At 51.9% G+C, this 17,401-nt stretch overlaps 1 protein-coding gene across 1 annotated transcript in view; it reads left to right on the forward strand.

Moving 5' to 3' along the window:
• Positions 1-17,401, forward strand: part of CPNE5 (copine 5) — a 149,492-nt gene that overhangs the window by 101,119 nt on the left and 30,972 nt on the right. Inside the window, exons 15-18 of the mRNA XM_067531656.1 lie at positions 7,213-7,259; positions 8,035-8,216; positions 9,905-10,032; positions 10,798-10,900. Of these exons, the coding sequence (XP_067387757.1) occupies positions 7,213-7,259; positions 8,035-8,216; positions 9,905-10,032; positions 10,798-10,900 (460 nt within the window). The remainder of the gene's footprint in view (positions 1-7,212; positions 7,260-8,034; positions 8,217-9,904; positions 10,033-10,797; positions 10,901-17,401) is intronic.

The raw sequence follows: 17,401 nt of genomic DNA on the forward strand, positions 1-17,401 counted from the left end.
GCAGAGGGCTCTCAGGAATTGCCAGGCTCTCCAGGGACTGAGGGCAGAGCCTAGGCCAGTGCTGGGGGTGCCAGCTCCTCCTCAGGCAGTGCCGTAGGCCCCGGGCAGACGAAGCTAGCAAGGCACAGTGAAGAGCGGATGGACCGGGGTTCCAGGGAGGATGGAGCTAGGCTGTTCTCAGTGGTGGCAGATGACAGAACAAGGAGCAACGGTCTCAAGTTGCAGGGCGGGAGGTCTAGGTTGGACATTAGGAAAAAGTTTTTCCCTAGGAGGGTGGTGAAGCCCTGGAATGGGTTACCTAGGGAGGTGGTGGAAGCTCCATCTTTAGAGGTTTTTAAGCTGAGGCTTGACAAAGCCCTGGCTGGGATGATTTAGCTGAGGTTAGTCCTGCTTTGAGCAGGGGGTGGGACTAGATGACCTCCTGAGGTCCCTTCCAACCCTCATCTGCTATGATTCTATGACCTGCTCCTCCTCCCAAAGCCAACACAACACTAAATCCCCACACTGCTCTCCAGAGCCACACATACTCCCTTGGCTCTGAGGTGCCATCAAGATGGCCTATAAAGGGCCTCGTGGACAGTCCAGTATGTTAGCAGTTGCCAAGGCAGCTCCCACGAAGGAACTGACACTTTCTGTCCTCGAGCTGTGGAAATCTGTTACCAGTCCACGCTGCCTCTGCCCTGCCGCCCCAGGCTTTTCCTCATTGCTTTCCTCCCCGCAGTCCACTCCAAAGAGATGCCAGGTGCACCGGCATGGACCCATCTCCTGCTGCAAGCACACAGAATATCTCCTCCATCTCCGTGCATTCAGTGTGCAGCGTGCCTCCTCACAGTGTAATAATGCCTAGGACCAGGTTCTGCTCTGTTAGACTGGTGTACATCTGGAGTAACTCCCTTGGAGCTACTCTGGATTCCCTCCAGTGTTTCTGAGACCAGAGGGCTGGATTCTCAGCTGGTGTAAGATCAGCACTGCTCCATTGATTTCACTGCATGGATTTAGACCAGTTGAGGATCTGGCCCAGAATTTGGTTGTCAGCATTCATCTAGCCCGTCACCTGTCCAAAACACTGCACAGACATAAAATGATCCTAGTTTGAAATATCCCTAGCAATGTGGCTTTCCCCCTTCTCAGGAGGTGATCTTGCAGCCAGATCTCATTAGGAAATGTTCTTTTCCCCTTACCCCCAGTTTCAACCCACCCTTGCATCACTCTAAGCATCAGAATAGCTTGAGCAAAACATGGGAACAGAGGTTGTGTCGGAGCACAGAAAATACAGTGCTATATTTGCCTACTCACCACCCCATGTGATTACCCAGCATGTGGTACATGAAACATGGTGACAGCGTCAGTCTAGTGAGACCCATAGCTAGGAAGAGAGCGTGATTAACAGGCAAACAAGGCAGCAGCTAGAAACAGGCAAACAGGCGGCCCATTCTGAGGCCAGTGGGCAAATGCAGGCTGTTGATAAGAAACCCATAAAACAAGAGATGTTATCACCCGGAGTTCGTGGCAGAGAGGAGGACCCCCCGCCTCTGGGCAGCAAGCAGTGCAAGCCAGGGCTTTGATCACAGCACAGCGTCAGAATACCCTCACGTGAGAAAGGAGGGAGAACAGTCGCTGTGGGCCCTGTCCAGCGTTCCAATGGAATATAAGGTTGCCTTTCAAGGAGATGGACACCTACAGGGCAAGCTGAAGTTAGGAATAGATTCCCCATGTGTAACCCATGACGCTACTGAAATGCTGAGTTCCATTAGCCCTGGGGGAGCCACTGAAGAAGGAACTAGCAAATCTGCAAAGAAGCAGCATCATTACATCCATTGAGACCAGCACAGAGTGGATCGGCAACCTAGGAGCAGTGAGAAAATCTTCAGGTAAACTGAGGTCTGCATTGACCCAACGCCACTGAACAGAGCATTGAAAAGAATTCGCTGCTCGTTACCAACAATTGAGGACACACGACCTGATCTACCCAGGGCAAAAGGGTTTGTGGTTTGTGATGTCAAGAACAGGTTGTGGCATATTGAGTAGAATGAGCCAGGCAGCCACCTGACCACCTTGGCCGCGCCTTCTGCCAGGTCCCCCTGGGTATCAGCCTGGCTCCGGAAGTGTTCCAGTGTCAACTGAACTAGGCACCAGCAGGACCCCCAGGCATCAGCCTGTGCTGATGACATTCTTTTTGTAGGAGGAGAAGAGGCCATCCAGGACCGTGATACCCAGCTGTGACATCGCCTACACTGGTGTCTGGAGAGGAATGCCAGGCTGAGTGCAGACACTTAAGCTGAGGAGAACTGAAGCCCCCTACCTCGGACATCTGTCAGTTTCTGAGGGATTCCAGACAGACCTTGAGAAACTAAGAGCCATTAAGGAAATACCCAGGCCAAAGGATGTGAAGGGAATCCAGTGATGTATAGGGACGGCCAACTATCTTTCCAGGTTCTGCATACACCAGCCAAAGCCTGTGAGTCCTGGAGGCAGCTAACACAGCATAGGAGTGGTCAGAGGCCCATGAATGGGCATTTGAAAGAGGAAAGAAAATGGTAAGGGAGGCCCCAGTCCTAAAGTGCTGCAGTCCTGCAGAGCCACTAGAGCTACAGGGGGAGGTCTAGGATGGGAACAGCACTGATGCAAAGCCAGCAGGCCACAGCATTTGCTAGCAAAGCCCTGACAGACCCAGGCAGGGGATGTGCTCAGACAGGAGCGTTGCTCATGGCTGGGATCTGTGGATGGACTGGTCCCATCCATTCTCCTCTGGACACCAAGTGGACGTGCAGTCAGAGCACAAGCCATCATGAAGAAGCCACTGCTGAGTGTGCTTAGCGACTACCATGCGTGACCATGCAGCACTGTGATGTGAGGGTGAAGCACTGCCCAGGAAGGTCACTACGGGTGGCGGATATACTGAGCGGGGCAGACCTCCCGGAGCACACCGCAGAGAGCTCTGTGAGACGGGAGATAGTCTAGCAGCATGCTGCAGTACTGCCCCATCTCTGAGGCAATCCAGCAAGCACCGAACAGGACGGGTGATGCAGGCAGGAAAAGAGGGCTGGCCAGATTCGCAGGGGGCAAGTGCCACAGATGATCCCTCCCTCCAGACAGATCCGGGACGGGCTGCGTGTGCAAGACAGGGTTTGGTTTAAAGGGGACCGAGCAGTGATGCTTGCAGATTTAAGAGCTGATCTCACGAGAGGGATACATGACACGACGCCTGATGCGAGCCAAGGAGTGTATCCAGCGGCTTGGCATGAATGGCCACTTGAGAGTGTACATGGAACAGAGCGAACGATGCAAAGCACGTGTCTATACATGTAGCGAGTGCGTGGAGGCAAGACAAGCAAGGCCTGGTTTCAAAACAAAGCCAAACTGTGGTCCTGTGTGAGTCACTGGCCTCTGAGTCAGCAGCGTTCAGCTTGGGGAGCCCAGCACAAAACCAGCATCCATCCAGCATGATCCTGCACAGCATCACAGATGCCAAGTGAGCTTCCCTGGGCGCCCCAGGCCCGGTCAGTCTTGGCACAGTGACCCACGCCACACCTGAACCTGTGACATTGGCTCCAGCGGCACATGAAAGCCCAAAGCCAGGTGGCCATTTGTGCAGCCTGGCAACGATGTGGGAGTTCCTAATAGTAGCAGAGGTTCTCTCCCCTTCTGGCCGCCACAGTGAGCTGCTGGCGTTATCAGCTGGAAGGAGAATGTGCAGACAGGATTTCTGCTGCACAGTTGGTGATGGGGAACATCCCATGTATCCCTGGACAGTGGCACGTGTGGCATTTGCTGTAGCTTGGAGATCAGTTGGTTGGCTGCATGCAGACACTGGATATTAGGTGGAGGAATACTGGCTAGGACTGGTGACCATGGAAGTTTTGTTGGCTTCAGGCAGCTTGTAACTCATGGTGTGATTAAATTGTGTGTCTACTAGTCTAATGTGGGCAGAGTTGAACCAAACTGGGGCATAATATTCTCCAACGGAATAACAGAGAGCAAGCCCCAGACTACACAGTGTTCGCACATTGGTTGGCCCCCTGCTAGGAGACAGTTTTCAGGAGACAGTTTTGCTTTTGAGCTTCGTTAGTGAGATGATAATTGTATGTGAGTGTGCGATCTAGGGTGACCCCTGGGTACACTGGCTTTGGATCACTTGCCAATCACTGACCATTCAAAATGAGGTTAAAAAAAGATGCAAAGGCTAGAGTGATCAACAAAAGAGACTCCACAACCTCATGAAATTGCAACCCGACCCTGTTAACAACTAGAGCTGCATGGTCACAGCAGGTCACGACTTTGTTTTCAGGGAGCTGGGCTGTCTGGGGACACTCAGTAAGAACCGCGATCAGGAAACTGAAGGTGCATTCTGCAAGGTCTAGCATCCCGGAGGCGCTCTGCTCAGACAACAGGAGACCACTCACTGCAGCAGAATTCAAACGACTCGGTGCCAAAGCTGAGCACAAGACTTCTTCTCCTGGGTACCCACAAAGCAACAGGAAGGCAGAGTCAACAGCAAAGAGAGCCAAGGGGCGGGTGGCAAAGGCAAAACAGACAGAAGGGATTTCTACCTGGCAATATTGCATCGTCATAATACATCCTCCCAGAGACTGGATAGTAGCCCAGCATAGGAATGGATGGCCTGGGAACCAGCATCCCACCTCCTGTGAGAGGTAGTCTGCTGCAGCCCAGCGGAGGAACGAGGGGCAATACAGAGAAGCAATTAAGAGAATTCCAAGTGCAGGCAGCCACTGAAACAAAGGAGCCGAGGACCTGAGGCCACTACACACAGGTGAGCAGGTCTGGGTCCAACCATCAAATAACCACTTGGATGCGCCGGCTCACCATCCTCCGCACGGTGCTAGTTTTTTCCCGTTGGCGTTTTAAAGGGCTGCTGCCACAAGGGCTTTGGCCTTGTCTCTTCCCATCTGGCGGGTGAGGTGTAAAAGACCGTTGACGGCACAGGCCCCTTGTTAGGCGTCTCCCCTGGCAGCTGAGGGCAGGGCTTGTCACGAAGCAGCTGATGCTGGTTTGTGGCAGGGGCTGACAGCCAGCACAGTGCAGCTGAGGTGATCAGAGAAGCCAGAGCTCCTGGCGGCAGAGTAGCGACAGGCTGCCCTTTCAGCCATCACTCCTACTCAGAGCTAACAGTGTCTAGCCCCTCAGCCCCCGCATGAGACAGGGAAGTCAAGCAATTTATTGTCATCCCCGAGGGGACAAGGGATACATTTGCGCTGTATATTTGTCATAGATTTAATAAAATACGCCGCATGTGGGCACCAGCCGGTAGAGCAATGATCAGCACGCCAGGACTCCTGGGTTCCTCTCCCAGCGCTGCATGGGGTGTGTGGGCTAGTGCTGCAGGTGGGGAAAGTGGAGTCAGGGCTCCCCTGTTCTGGTCCTAGCTCAGCTACAGCCTTGCGCTGTAACTCTGGACACGTTGTGACAGCCCAACTTTGCAAAAGTGCACTCTGATTTGGGGTGCTTTGTTTTCTGCAAGCTCAACTCACAACACCTCAAGGAGGCCTGGTTTTCAGAAAGTCCTCAGCACCCAGCTGCTAACAACTAAGCCCCTCTAAGGTGTCACAGGTTGGACTGTGGCCCTAGGAGTCAGATCTTTAGTGGGTGTAACTCACCATAGCTCCACTGACTTCGTTGTAGCTAGGCTGATTCACACCAGCACCAGCTGGACCTTAGTTTATAAAGTCCTTCTGCTCCTGACTAAGCCCTGAGCCCCTCTCAATCCAAGTCTCGTTTCTACTGCTGGTAAACAGGGAAGATGGGATTTGGTCAGAAGGGGCCTGATTCTTCTTTCACACTGGTGTAACACTACTGATTTTAGTGGGGTTACTGCTGATCTGCACCAGGGTAAGTGAGAAAAGAATCAGGCCTAGTGAGGTTACTCCTGATTTACACCAGGATGAGTGATAGGGGAATTGGGCCCAGTGGGGTTACTCTTGATCTACATCGGGATGAAAAAGGGGAATCGGGGCCCAGTCGGGTTACTCCTGCTTTACACCAGGGGGAGGAGAATCAAACCCATAGCTTTATTCTCCTCTCGTCCATTAACCAAACCACTTCTCAGGAGGGGGGCTAGGGTGAGAGGAAGGATCCTGCATTCATAAACGCTGCTGATAAATCATGGGGTACAGTCCCCTCTCTTGCCTAATTAATGTAGTTAATTACAAACTTGCTGAGGCTAATGTGCCTGCTCCAGCAGCAGCAGAGTCAGCGGGCGCTGCTGATGAGTAGCAGGGCGAGGAGAGAGGGGACATGGCCCATGTGCAGCAGCCACTGCAGACAATCGTACATACTTGATCAACACTTAACCCTTCTGTGCAGGGGGCAGTGGGGATTTATAGACCCTGGAGCTGGGTTTCTGACCTGGCTGCTGCTGTGGTAATGGAAAGATTTCTGTTTGTTTGGAGCAGCTCGCTGATGTGTGTGTCCCAGTCCAAGACGCTGTCTGGGTTCCTCTCACGGGCTCCTCTCTTCAGCGCCTGATCCTGCAAAATGCTGCGAAATAGCAGGGGCAGTGGCTGCTCAGCTCCTCTCTGAATCAAGCCAGAGGATGGGAGCACAGATGGGGACCGGGGAATTGACACAGCTTGAGAGTAAACGTCCGGGTTGTGGAATAATTGCAAGGGGGAGCTCCACACTCTGGGTCAGATCATCAGAAGAGCTCAGCTCCCGTTGTTCTCAACCCGGCCCCAGTCCCGGGTACTGTGCAGTTTTGAAAATCTGGCCATTAATGTGTCTCTTACTGACTCAGGTCCCCCTTTATCTCACTGAGCGAAGCTGCTGCCTGCAGTCCTGGAGGAGGATATTGCTTTGGGGCTTAGCTGTGGTGAACTGCAAGATGGGCATGCACACCCACCTGGCCCCTGGATCTGCAGCTCCACTCACCCTGCCTAGATCCCCTCTAAGCTCTAGCCACCTACTGCGCTGGGGGGGTCATTAACAAAGGCCACTGGAAGCTGGCCTGGTGGCACACATTGCCACATGTGGCATCCTTGCGTCAGGAGGCTGCCCCTTCTCTCAGCCACTGCAAGAGTAGAACAGCACCGTTTGAGTCTCGATCTGAGTTCTTCCAAAAAAGCAGGGGTGTCGGGGCCCTGGGTATCGGTTTGGGTACGTTATTCCCATCAAGGGTGGAGACTGAGCAGAGTGCCTATATAATCAGCACAACACTGTCATAGCTTCTGACCAATGGCATCATTGTCACCTTTCCAGGACGCAGATCAATTTCACAGTGGCCATTGACTTCACAGCTTCCAATGGTGAGTTCTCATGCCAGATTAACTATGATCATGTTCCCAGAAGCACATTCAATCTCTGTGAACACAACTGTTGGCTGATCATACAATACATTGTACTTAAAATCCTCTGAGATGGTACGTTTTTATTGCACGGTCGGTAATTCCCCATGAAGTCCTTTGAAATCAATACTTATTTTATGACGGTAGTTTGCTTATTAAATCTCTGATTGGTATTAGGTATCCTTAAAGGGATGGTTTATTATTCTTTTAACAAACAAGTGTCCTACCCAAACACCTTGGGCCTGGTTCCAATCTGCTTTAGAGCAGTTGGATGCCAGCATCACTTCAATGACCTCAGCAGAGTTCCTCCTCATTTACACCGGTGGAAATGAGAGCTGAATATTGGCCCTTAGGTCACAGTCTTTTCTCAGTCCACCCAGGCCAAGGCCCATGGAAGTCAATGAGGGTCTGATTCTCCTCTCTAATATTATTTATTACTTATATTCCCATCGTGATTAGGAGCCCCAGTCATGGCCCGGGACCCCATGGTGCTAGGCTGCAGAACAAAGGGCAATCCGTGCCCCAAAGAACTGACAACCTCTCTGATGTCAGTTTCCCCCCAACAATGACAGAGGAGTTATTCTTGACTTCCGTTGGGATGTGTGTGAGAATCAGGCCCTGAGTAAAGACTCAGTGTTTGACCCTCAGCTGATCTGACAAACACACGCACCCCTCTGCTGCTTTGCCCAAGCACTGCTGCCTGCTGGTCTGTGTGACCCTTCTCTTTCTCCACCAGGCAACCCCTCGCAATCCACCTCCCTGCACTACATGAACCCATACCAGCTCAACGCGTACGCCATGGCGCTGAAGGCAGTGGGCGAGATCATCCAAGACTACGACAGCGACAAGATGTTCCCCGCACTCGGGTTCGGAGCCAAAATCCCTCCCGATGGGCATGTGTCCCACGAGTTCCCTCTGGTACTGCCACCCCCTTCAAATATCTCCACTGCTTAGGGCAGGTCTACACTGCAATCGTGCATTGGCTGCCGATGCAGCTATACCGCTGTAGCACTTTGGTGAAGATGCTCTAAACCGACCGGAGTGTGCTCTCCCGTTGGCTTAATAACCCCACCTCCGTGAGAGGCAGTAGCTGTGCATGTGGGAGAAGCTCTCCTGGGGGCATAGCGCTGTCTGCACCATCGCTTAGGTCGGTGTAGCTACGTCGCTCAAGGGTGTGGATTATTCACACCCCTGAGCGACGTAGTTACAACCGAAGTAATTCTGCGGCGTAGACCAGGGCATAGACACAGCTTCTTTTCTGATCTCAACGCCATTCTGACACAGAGCAGTCACCAGTGGGCCGGCTCCCCCCCCATCCTCAGCTGTTCTGTGCCCGCTCGGAAGTGAAGGGCCTCTCTCTCTTGTCCATGAGGCTCTCTGCTGAGCAGCCCTTGTGAGATACTGAGCACCCTCAGCTCCTGTTGACTTTGGCGGGAGTGGATGGTGCTCAGCACCGGACAGGATCTGGCCCTTAGTGGGGTTAGTGAGCGGATGGCACCATCTCCCCACGAGTCTGACCCCCGGGTTAGACCTGCCTATCTGTGTGATCCCTGATAAGACTTGCTCCAGGTTCTGCAACAGAGCAGTCGACGCTGACAAGAGTCTATGGCTTGTGGGGCAGCCGACGGGTCTGCAGGGGCTCGGTCAGCCCTCGTGAAGCCTCAGCGGGTCCAACTGCACAGGAAGCTCAGAGCCAGGCTCAATGTGCTCTGGCACTAAAACCTACCATGTCAATGCTGAGGATTGGGCTCTGACGCTCACCCCTTCTTTAGGCTTCACAGCCCGTGCTACAGCCCCAGGCCGAACGTCTACGCGGCCGTTTTTAGCGCTGTCGCCCAAGCCCAGTGTTGGCCCTGGGCACTGCTACGGGCTGCCACGCTCTGCATAGACATTCCCCCCCAGGAGACCTCTCTATGGCTTGGCTGAGTTGGCCAAACGGCCGTGAGTGCCAGCACTGCTGCTCTGAGGACAGGAAAATGGATTGTCCATGGGGAGGGCATAAAAATCTGAGCCTAGATACCTGGATTTTCATAGTGAGCCTCTTCCGAGCTCCCCTCAGAGAAGGGAAACATCTGCCATCTCCCCACCAGCACCTGGAGGTAGCTCCTGTCTTTTCAGCACGGGGGAGGTAACGATTTGACATTTCCCCACGCCCCACTCTCTGGAGATGCCAGTTGTGGACTGAGGCATGGATAAGAAAAACCATTTCAGTGCCAAAGCTGGGACTACTGGTTCTGTCCCCAGCTCTTGTGCTTACTTTGTCTGGCCTCGGTTAAGCCATGTCCCCGCTCTGTGCCTCAGTTTCCCCCTCAGGAACTGATGGGGCTTACCCGTCTTTGTGAAGCGATTTGAGATCTCACACTGCGCAAGTGCTGAGTGTTATTACTACTGTTCCTCTGAGGCCCCGGGGACGTGGCCCCCATTGCCTTTGAATAACCTCTTTGGGTGGCTCCTCCCGGTGCTGGGGAGAAGTCCTCACATCTCTCTGGCCAACGCTCTGAGCAGGGCTCTGGAAGGAGCATGATCCACTAGCAGGGACATAAAAACAGGCTATGACTGCCCCTGTTTGGGGACGTCCCTCACGGCTGTTTCTCCCTCTCTCTTAGAACGGCAACCCCGACAACCCCTACTGCAGCGGGATTGAGGGCATCCTAGAAGCCTATCACAAGAGCCTCAAGTCTGTCCAGCTGTATGGCCCAACTAACTTCGCCCCAGTGGTCAACCACGTGGCCAGGTAAATTCAGCTGGTGCATTGACTCGGAGACACCATCCTGCAGCCCTGCATGCTCTGCCACTCTCCCCTGGGTCGGCAATGGGCTGGCGGCCCAGAGAGGCCTGTTCCCACCCAAGAACTGCGGGAGCGTCCCGCCAGCACTCGGCATCAAATGGCCAAGGCTGGGCAGCAAAAGAGTCGAGAGACGTTTGATGGCAACCAGAGCTGGGAACAACCTAGCCAGGGCAGTGGATCCTCTGGGGCCGTGTCCATTCCAGGTTTCACTGTCTCATGCCGTGGTTTCTGGGAGCGTGCTGCATATTTATGTCACTCACTTGCCTGGGGTTGGGTCACGGCCCATGTCTAACACCCAGCGGCTGGACTAGCCACAGGCCTCTCCTTTGCTCCCAGGAGGGTCCTGATCGGGTTACGTGGTGTCACAACCCGGCCCGCTTGGGAGCTCCCGTGGCCCCCCGGCTTGCTGGGTGACAGCAGAACCCGAGGTTACGTTTGGGGGCAGGGAGCAGAGGAGGGGGACTCCCCTTGGGCAGCCCTAATCTGACCACAAACATTTCCCGCTCTGGGAAATTGGAGGAGCTGTTCTGAACCGCAGGCCGTGGGAGAAATTCCCCCTGGGGTCACTGGAGTGGCCCCAGAGGTGAACATAGCCCAGTGCAGCACAGCTGGCCCCCAGGACAAAATCCCCTGTTCCTGGCACACACTCTGCCCTACCCTCACCCCACCCTTCATGGAAGCCGACATTTACGCGAGTGCCTCCCTGTCCAGGTACGCCACCGCCGAGCAGGACGGCTCCCAGTACTTCGTGCTGCTAATCATCACGGACGGGGTGATATCGGACATGGCCCAGACGAAGGAAGCCATCGTCAATGTGAGTAGCCGGGGTCCTGCTCACGTGCTGTGCTCCCCCTCCTCCCGTTCACTTGCAGTGCCGTCGTGGCACGCCACTTCACGCCCACCCTGCCGACGTCTGCCCTAGTGCAACTCGCTGGGCGGGACAGACAGAAAGTCGCCTCAAGCAAGCAGATGCCACCAGACCCGTTAAGGCTGATGGCTTATGCAGAATCCCAGTGGGGTTTGTCACACTCCATCTAGTCTCAGGGGGCGTGGCTGCCATCCAGCACTCCCCCATACGAAGTAGGGAACAAGGCTCAGGATTATCCCTGTCTCCCCAGTTTCCCTGAGTCTCCATTAAGAAAAGGTTACCCCCTCTTCTGTCGGGCTCAGCCAACGTCCTAGGTACCAGAGAGCTCAGAGACTGGCGTGACTGGATGGCAATAACAATTTGGGGCCTTGGTTTGTGCCCTCATCATTCAGGGGGCCCATCCTTCCTCTGTACCCGCTGATGGGCACAATCAGAAGCACTGGGCCTTTTCCCTCACCCTCTGGCGGGGGCCATCTGATGTCACCTCCATTCTCCTTGCCTCCTGGCAAGCATCGTGGCTCACCATCCTATGTCCTGGCCCTCCTGTAGATGGCTCTGGCTGCTTCTCTGTCTCCTCCTTGGTGCTTGGTTAGATAAGGAGGCAGCCAGAGAAGCAGAATCCAGTCACCACCAACCGGAATATAGCGTCTCGGAGAAGGAGTTCATGTCGGAGCCTCTGTTTGCCAGGACTCCAGGCCAGGCTCCGAGCGGTGCACCGGGAAGCTGCGTTCCCTGTGCAGAGACATGAGCAGCTGCGTGATTCTTGCCCATTCCATTTGCCACCCACAAACTCTAATCAGCATCAGATTATAAGAGCAGGAAACAATGTGCTAACTGGGGGCAGTTTCAGAAGACTTGGGGCCAAACCCATCCATGCTGTGCCTCCACCGAAGCCCAGGATGTTTTCATCGTTGTCTTATGAAATGCGGGCGATGGGATCTCAGACTGCTGGCATCTCGTGTGGGGAATGGTGCTGACACCTCACTGACCATGGCTGCACCTTCCTTATCTCTTTGAGAGACAGGCCCAGACCCTCGAGCTATGCTGATTTATGCCATTTGGAGATCTGGCCCATCTGAAGGCACCAAAGGCCGTGCAGAAGTTGATCTCTGGTCCGGCACTGACACATCTGCCTTTGGCATTAGGGTTGGCCACTAGATATACTTGCAGGTTGTGTTGCTGCCAGAAGTTCAGTCCTATCTTGTCAGTCTGGTGTCTTGAGATGAATCAATGAATCCTAAAATGGACAGTGCAAGGTACAAAGCCCCTTGGAGAAAACTGGACCGGAGTCTTTTCTCATTTACACTAGTGTAAATCAGGAGTGACTCTACTGGACCTAATTCCCCTCTCACTCATTGCAATGTAAATCAGGAGTAACTCCATTGAAGGCAGTGGATTTAAATCATTATATGTGAGAATTGAATCAGGCCCCAAATAATCCATCCAAATAATCCATAACCCCTTTAAACCAACAAACTTTAACCCATATTAGGACACTAAGAAAGTGCCTACTGCACAGTTTATGCTGCTTTATCAGCTAGTCAAGAATATGCTGATTTATCGGTGCCCAAACATATATTACAAAGAAAATATTAGGGAGAATGGAAAACGCATTGATTCTATGTTACAACAATCATGAGTCATTATTCAGACCTGTTGGACCTATTCACGTTGTCTCTGGCGAGTCTGGCATTTCTCTGAATGACACAGCTACATAGTGTCTGGGGCCATGCGTGAATCAGGTGTCATTTTCACTTGCAAGTTCAAGCAAGATCATCTTGGGACTGAGTTGCTTGATTTTTTTAAGAACAATGCTTTTCGGGGGACTGAGCAGTCATCATCTCCAGCAGTGAGACGGCCTCCTTTCTTCTTCTTGAAGATGATAAATGCTCTCGGAACAAACACGGTAGATCATGGATAGGCCACTGGCTTCACAAGCGCTGTATTTGGCCTCCTTCCTTGAGATCAGATGGTGTTTAGCTTTTCCTTTGTATTCAACATGCTGCTTTTTTTTTTTTTGGCCTGGATCTTTCTTCCGTCTGTCTCATGTCTGCATGGCTTTGTCCTGTGCTGGCGCAGGCTTAAGGCAACAGTGGTTGCACAACAACCCTCTGCGAGTGCAGAGACCTGACTCTGATATTTGTCAGTGCCATGGAAAGTGGTTAGTGCTTGCTAGAAGGGATAAGCCAGCAAAGCCCACACCCAATTGGGAATAAATGCCATGCACTCAGTGCAGTCAGAAAGTCACCCCTACGGGGGTCACACTAAATCCTCCCCAGGCATGCAAACTCCTACTGTCCATTCCTGTGACATTCCAGGGGACAGTCAAGACCAGTGAGGAGTTGTGTCACCCCTGCCCTGCAACCTCGGGTGCCTTACAATGCCTTGTGAAGTAGCTACCACCTGGGCCACTCACAAACTGCCTTCCAGCATGCAAGCCGCACCCTGAGTGTCTGTGTGTAGCAGCACGCTGCCATCCACACTTGGGTTATGTGCTGGCTCTCACCAGCCTTGGCTATACTCCCAGGTGGCCCCAACATACTCCCAGTCTTAGATTTCCCACCAGAAAAATATGTCCTGTACTGCCCAACCCTCTCCTGGACCATACAAGCTATACTAGGTCTGTTGTTTCTTTGATATGCACTCAAGTTGCCACCCTGAATGGAGTTTCCCAGACACTTCAGTTTAAACACACCAGATTCGCTAAAACAATCAAAGAAGTTTATTAACTACAAAGAGAGATTTTAAATGAGTGCAAATAATAAAGCATAAAAGTCGGAAATGGTTAAAAAAAAAATAAAGATACAACAGTACTGGTGCCTAACTTAACAAACTAGGTCAAATTCAAAGCAACGTTTTCTCACCACATGCTTTTAGCAGTCTTACTGGCCACATTTCTTAGGTCAGGACCCCATTTCCAGAGTCCAACGCTTGCTTCCTTTGACACTTCAGGTGCCGTGAATGCGATGGCCAGGGAGAGAGAGGGTTGGGGTATTTGTCCCTCCTTTTTACTGTTTCAGCCCCTCTCTTGAGAAACATTTCCAGCTGGGCACTAGGAGACAAAGAGTCCCTGTGGAAGGATGTTCCCTGCTGCTTTTTTCTCGCCTGTTTCAGCTTTCTTTGTTTCCCTTCCTGCTTGATGACTCTGTTTACTGCTTAAATGCAAATTAAGCAGAGCACACATTCCTTTGTTTAGGACAGACCTGTTTGCCAGTCTCAGTTTGGAACAAGTATTAACAACATCATACAGTGGAATCTTATAACTTCACATTGACACACATATTTTATCAATCCCCACAACTTCCTGAATGCCACCACGTGCCAAGGTCTAATCACACTGATCCAGTCAGTCTCTCGGGGTGATCTGCTGGCCCAGAGGATGGTGGACTCCCAGAGCAATTGAGAGCGGAGAATGAGAAACAATGTTCCATGCAGGGTGAAATAACATATATTAACAGCCATGTATATGTTCCACCAGGACACCCATGGTTAGAGGTACTACATATGAGCCATGCTAACCCCTTAATAGGGCACTTCAGGTGCTCAAGGCCTACCACCTAGCCTCCTGCTTTTTCTGGAAACCCTGGATGCAGGCTGAAATTTCAGGCTTATGTTGATACATGTGATTTATACGCTTGCACCAAGATGCCGTGCACCAAACCTCTCAGCACCCTGATGGCTCAGCACCCTGCCCCGGCCATGAGCAGCCATTGCCATGGATTTCATTGTAGAACTCCCCAAATCCAATAGCCACCCAGTACTACTAACTGTCTCATAGACTTTAAGGTCAGAAAGGACTATCATGATCATCTAGTCTGACCTCCTGCACACTGCAGGCCACAGACCCTCACCCACCCACTCCTGTAATAGACCCCTTACCCTCAGGCTGTGTTACTGAAGTCCTCAAATCATGGTTAAAGACTTCAGGTTACAGAGAATCAATGACTGACCCAAGTTTAAACCTGTAAGTGACGCGTACCCCATGCGGAAGAGGAAGGCAAAAAGAATGCCCAGGGTCTCTGCCCATCTGACCTGGAGGGAAATTCCTTCCCGACCCCAAATATGGTGATCAGTTAGACCCTGAGCATGTGGGCAAGACCCACCGGCCATACAGTTGGGAAAAAATTCTCTGTATAACTCAGAGCCCTCCCCATCTAATGTCATAGATCAGTTGACCAAAATGGCACCCTTCGTCCGCTGTACTCATGTGCCATCAGCTGAGGTGTTGGTTCAGCTCCTAGTAACAAATATTGTCTGCCTCCATGGGCTTCCCCACTGCATCACCTTCATCAAGAGACCCAGTTCATCTTGTACGTCTGGCCCGAAACCCTCCAGCTACTACATAGCCACTCCTGTGCCTCCTGGGCATACTACCCACAAACGGATGGCCAGACCAAGAGGGAGAATCAAGTACTGGAACAATATTTATGGTACTTTCTTTATTACCACCAAGACAACTAGTCCTCTCTCCTACCTATGCCATATTTGTGTACAACAATGCTGACCATGGTTCCACAGGACAAAGCCCTTTTTTGCTAACTATGGATTTCACCCCGATTCCATCCCGCACTACCAACAGCCTCTCTGAACCTAGCATCTACTGACTTGGTTTAACAAATCCAACTCATGGAGGATGCTAAGGACTACAAACAGTATGCAGACTGCCAGAGACAGGAGTGGCTGGTCCTTCTGGTAGGCCTTGAGGTCTGGTTATGCACTAAGAATCTCAGCACGAGCAGGCCATCTCTCCAGCTAGACCACTAGTTCCCAAGTCCCTCAAAATGGGCATACTTCTCTCTTGAAACCATACACCAGAAATTGTTCCTTGATTGAACACAGCCACTGCCCCCTGGTTCCAGTTAAGGGCCATAAGGGGTACCAGGTCTGTGCCATACTGGAATCCAGGTTAAAGCAGGGTCAGTTGTGGTACCCAATGGGACAATAGAAGTCTTTGACCCCAAAGAACAGTCCTGGGAGCCTGCCGGTAACGTTCAAACCCTTGAAACAGAAAAAGACTTTCACCAAGCCTAGCCCTATGTGCCCCAGGAACACCGCTGAAGGGAGGTGATGTGAGGATTCGTGAGCCTTGAACCCAGGTCTGGGAGAGATGATGCTTCTACACACCCACTACTAGACAGCCTTGGCAGAGCTACGGTCAGTGCACCACACATCCTGGGAGGCCAGTTGCAGTAGGAAGTGCTGCCCATGGTGAGATGACTGGCAGCTCCTCCTCTGATTCCTGATTGGCCCAGTCCCACTATGTCAGCCTGGAGGGAGTAGTAGTAGGAAGCTGTCTGTGTAACAAGGCAGGTCCCTGACCGGCTGCTGAGACAGACCCTGCTTCACTCCTGGTTCCTGCTTCCTCACCTTACCCCCATTTCCTGGCTATTGACTCTGGCTTGACCCTCGGCTCTAGAGCGCAGCTATCAACTATGACTCAAGTTCCTCCAGCCTGACTGTCTGCGACTCTAACCACTGGACATGACTGCCTAAGCCCTGGTCTCTTACAGCATCAACCGCAGACCACATTGGAGCTATGTGTTGGTGCCAGACACCACAGCTTTCCAATCCTGGCCTGTGCTGGGGGCGCAGCCGTGTATTTGATTTTGTTGGGAACACCAATCTCCACTGATATTTTGTGTGGTCTTGGCAGAACTGCTGCTGTTACATTTCCCAATAAAGGGTTGATCGTTTGTCAGTAATGACTAGTGCGAGTCAGTCGATGGGCAATGGCCTGTAAAAATCTTCTTTGTGGAGATTCTCGGTACTTTGGACATGTACAGCTGATTCAGAATTGTTTGCTTGTGTTACAGTGGGACATTCCATGCATGTTTTGATGAGATTGTTCACGGGCTGGTTGATCTGTAGGAACCACACCTCTTCTCTCAGGAATTATCTGGTTGTAACAATGCCCAGGTGACTAATGTGTGCTATGTCAGAGACCTTCTTCCTGAAAAACGCAGATACTTCTCTCCCTTTCAAAGGGAGCAGTCAGGTGTGATCAGTTCTGTGGCTTCAGGGTGAAACAAAACAGCCTTCATCTTCTTTTCCAATGAAGATATTCTTCAGGCTACACTACTCATTTTCTTTCAGGCATTGTCTCACTGCAATCAGCTGTTAATGACTTGCCTACAATGTACTGTACAGTCGTTGCAGAATTGCAATGATGACAATTTGATTGATGTACTTACTCATCAGCAAGTTGTTGTTGTTGTAGAGTTTATTATGGGATGGATGGAAATCATGCAAGTCAGCAGGGATGGTCTTTCCAGCTCTGTGTACTGTATCCAAAGGATGGGATGGATCCTCAGCTGGTGTAAATCAGCATATCTCCATTGATTTCAATGAAGCTATGACGAATTACACCAACTGAGGTTCTGACCCAGTATGCCCAGGTGTAAGAAGCAGAATCGAATCATGTTGAAAATGGGCTGGCTTTTCTATAGC

Source organism: Emydura macquarii, unplaced genomic scaffold (genome assembly GCF_026122565.2).
Source record: "Emydura macquarii macquarii isolate MOO-44397 ecotype Brisbane River unplaced genomic scaffold, CSIRO-AGI_Emac_v2 contig_3220, whole genome shotgun sequence".
In the NCBI taxonomy this organism is placed as follows: domain Eukaryota; kingdom Metazoa; phylum Chordata; order Testudines; family Chelidae; genus Emydura; species Emydura macquarii.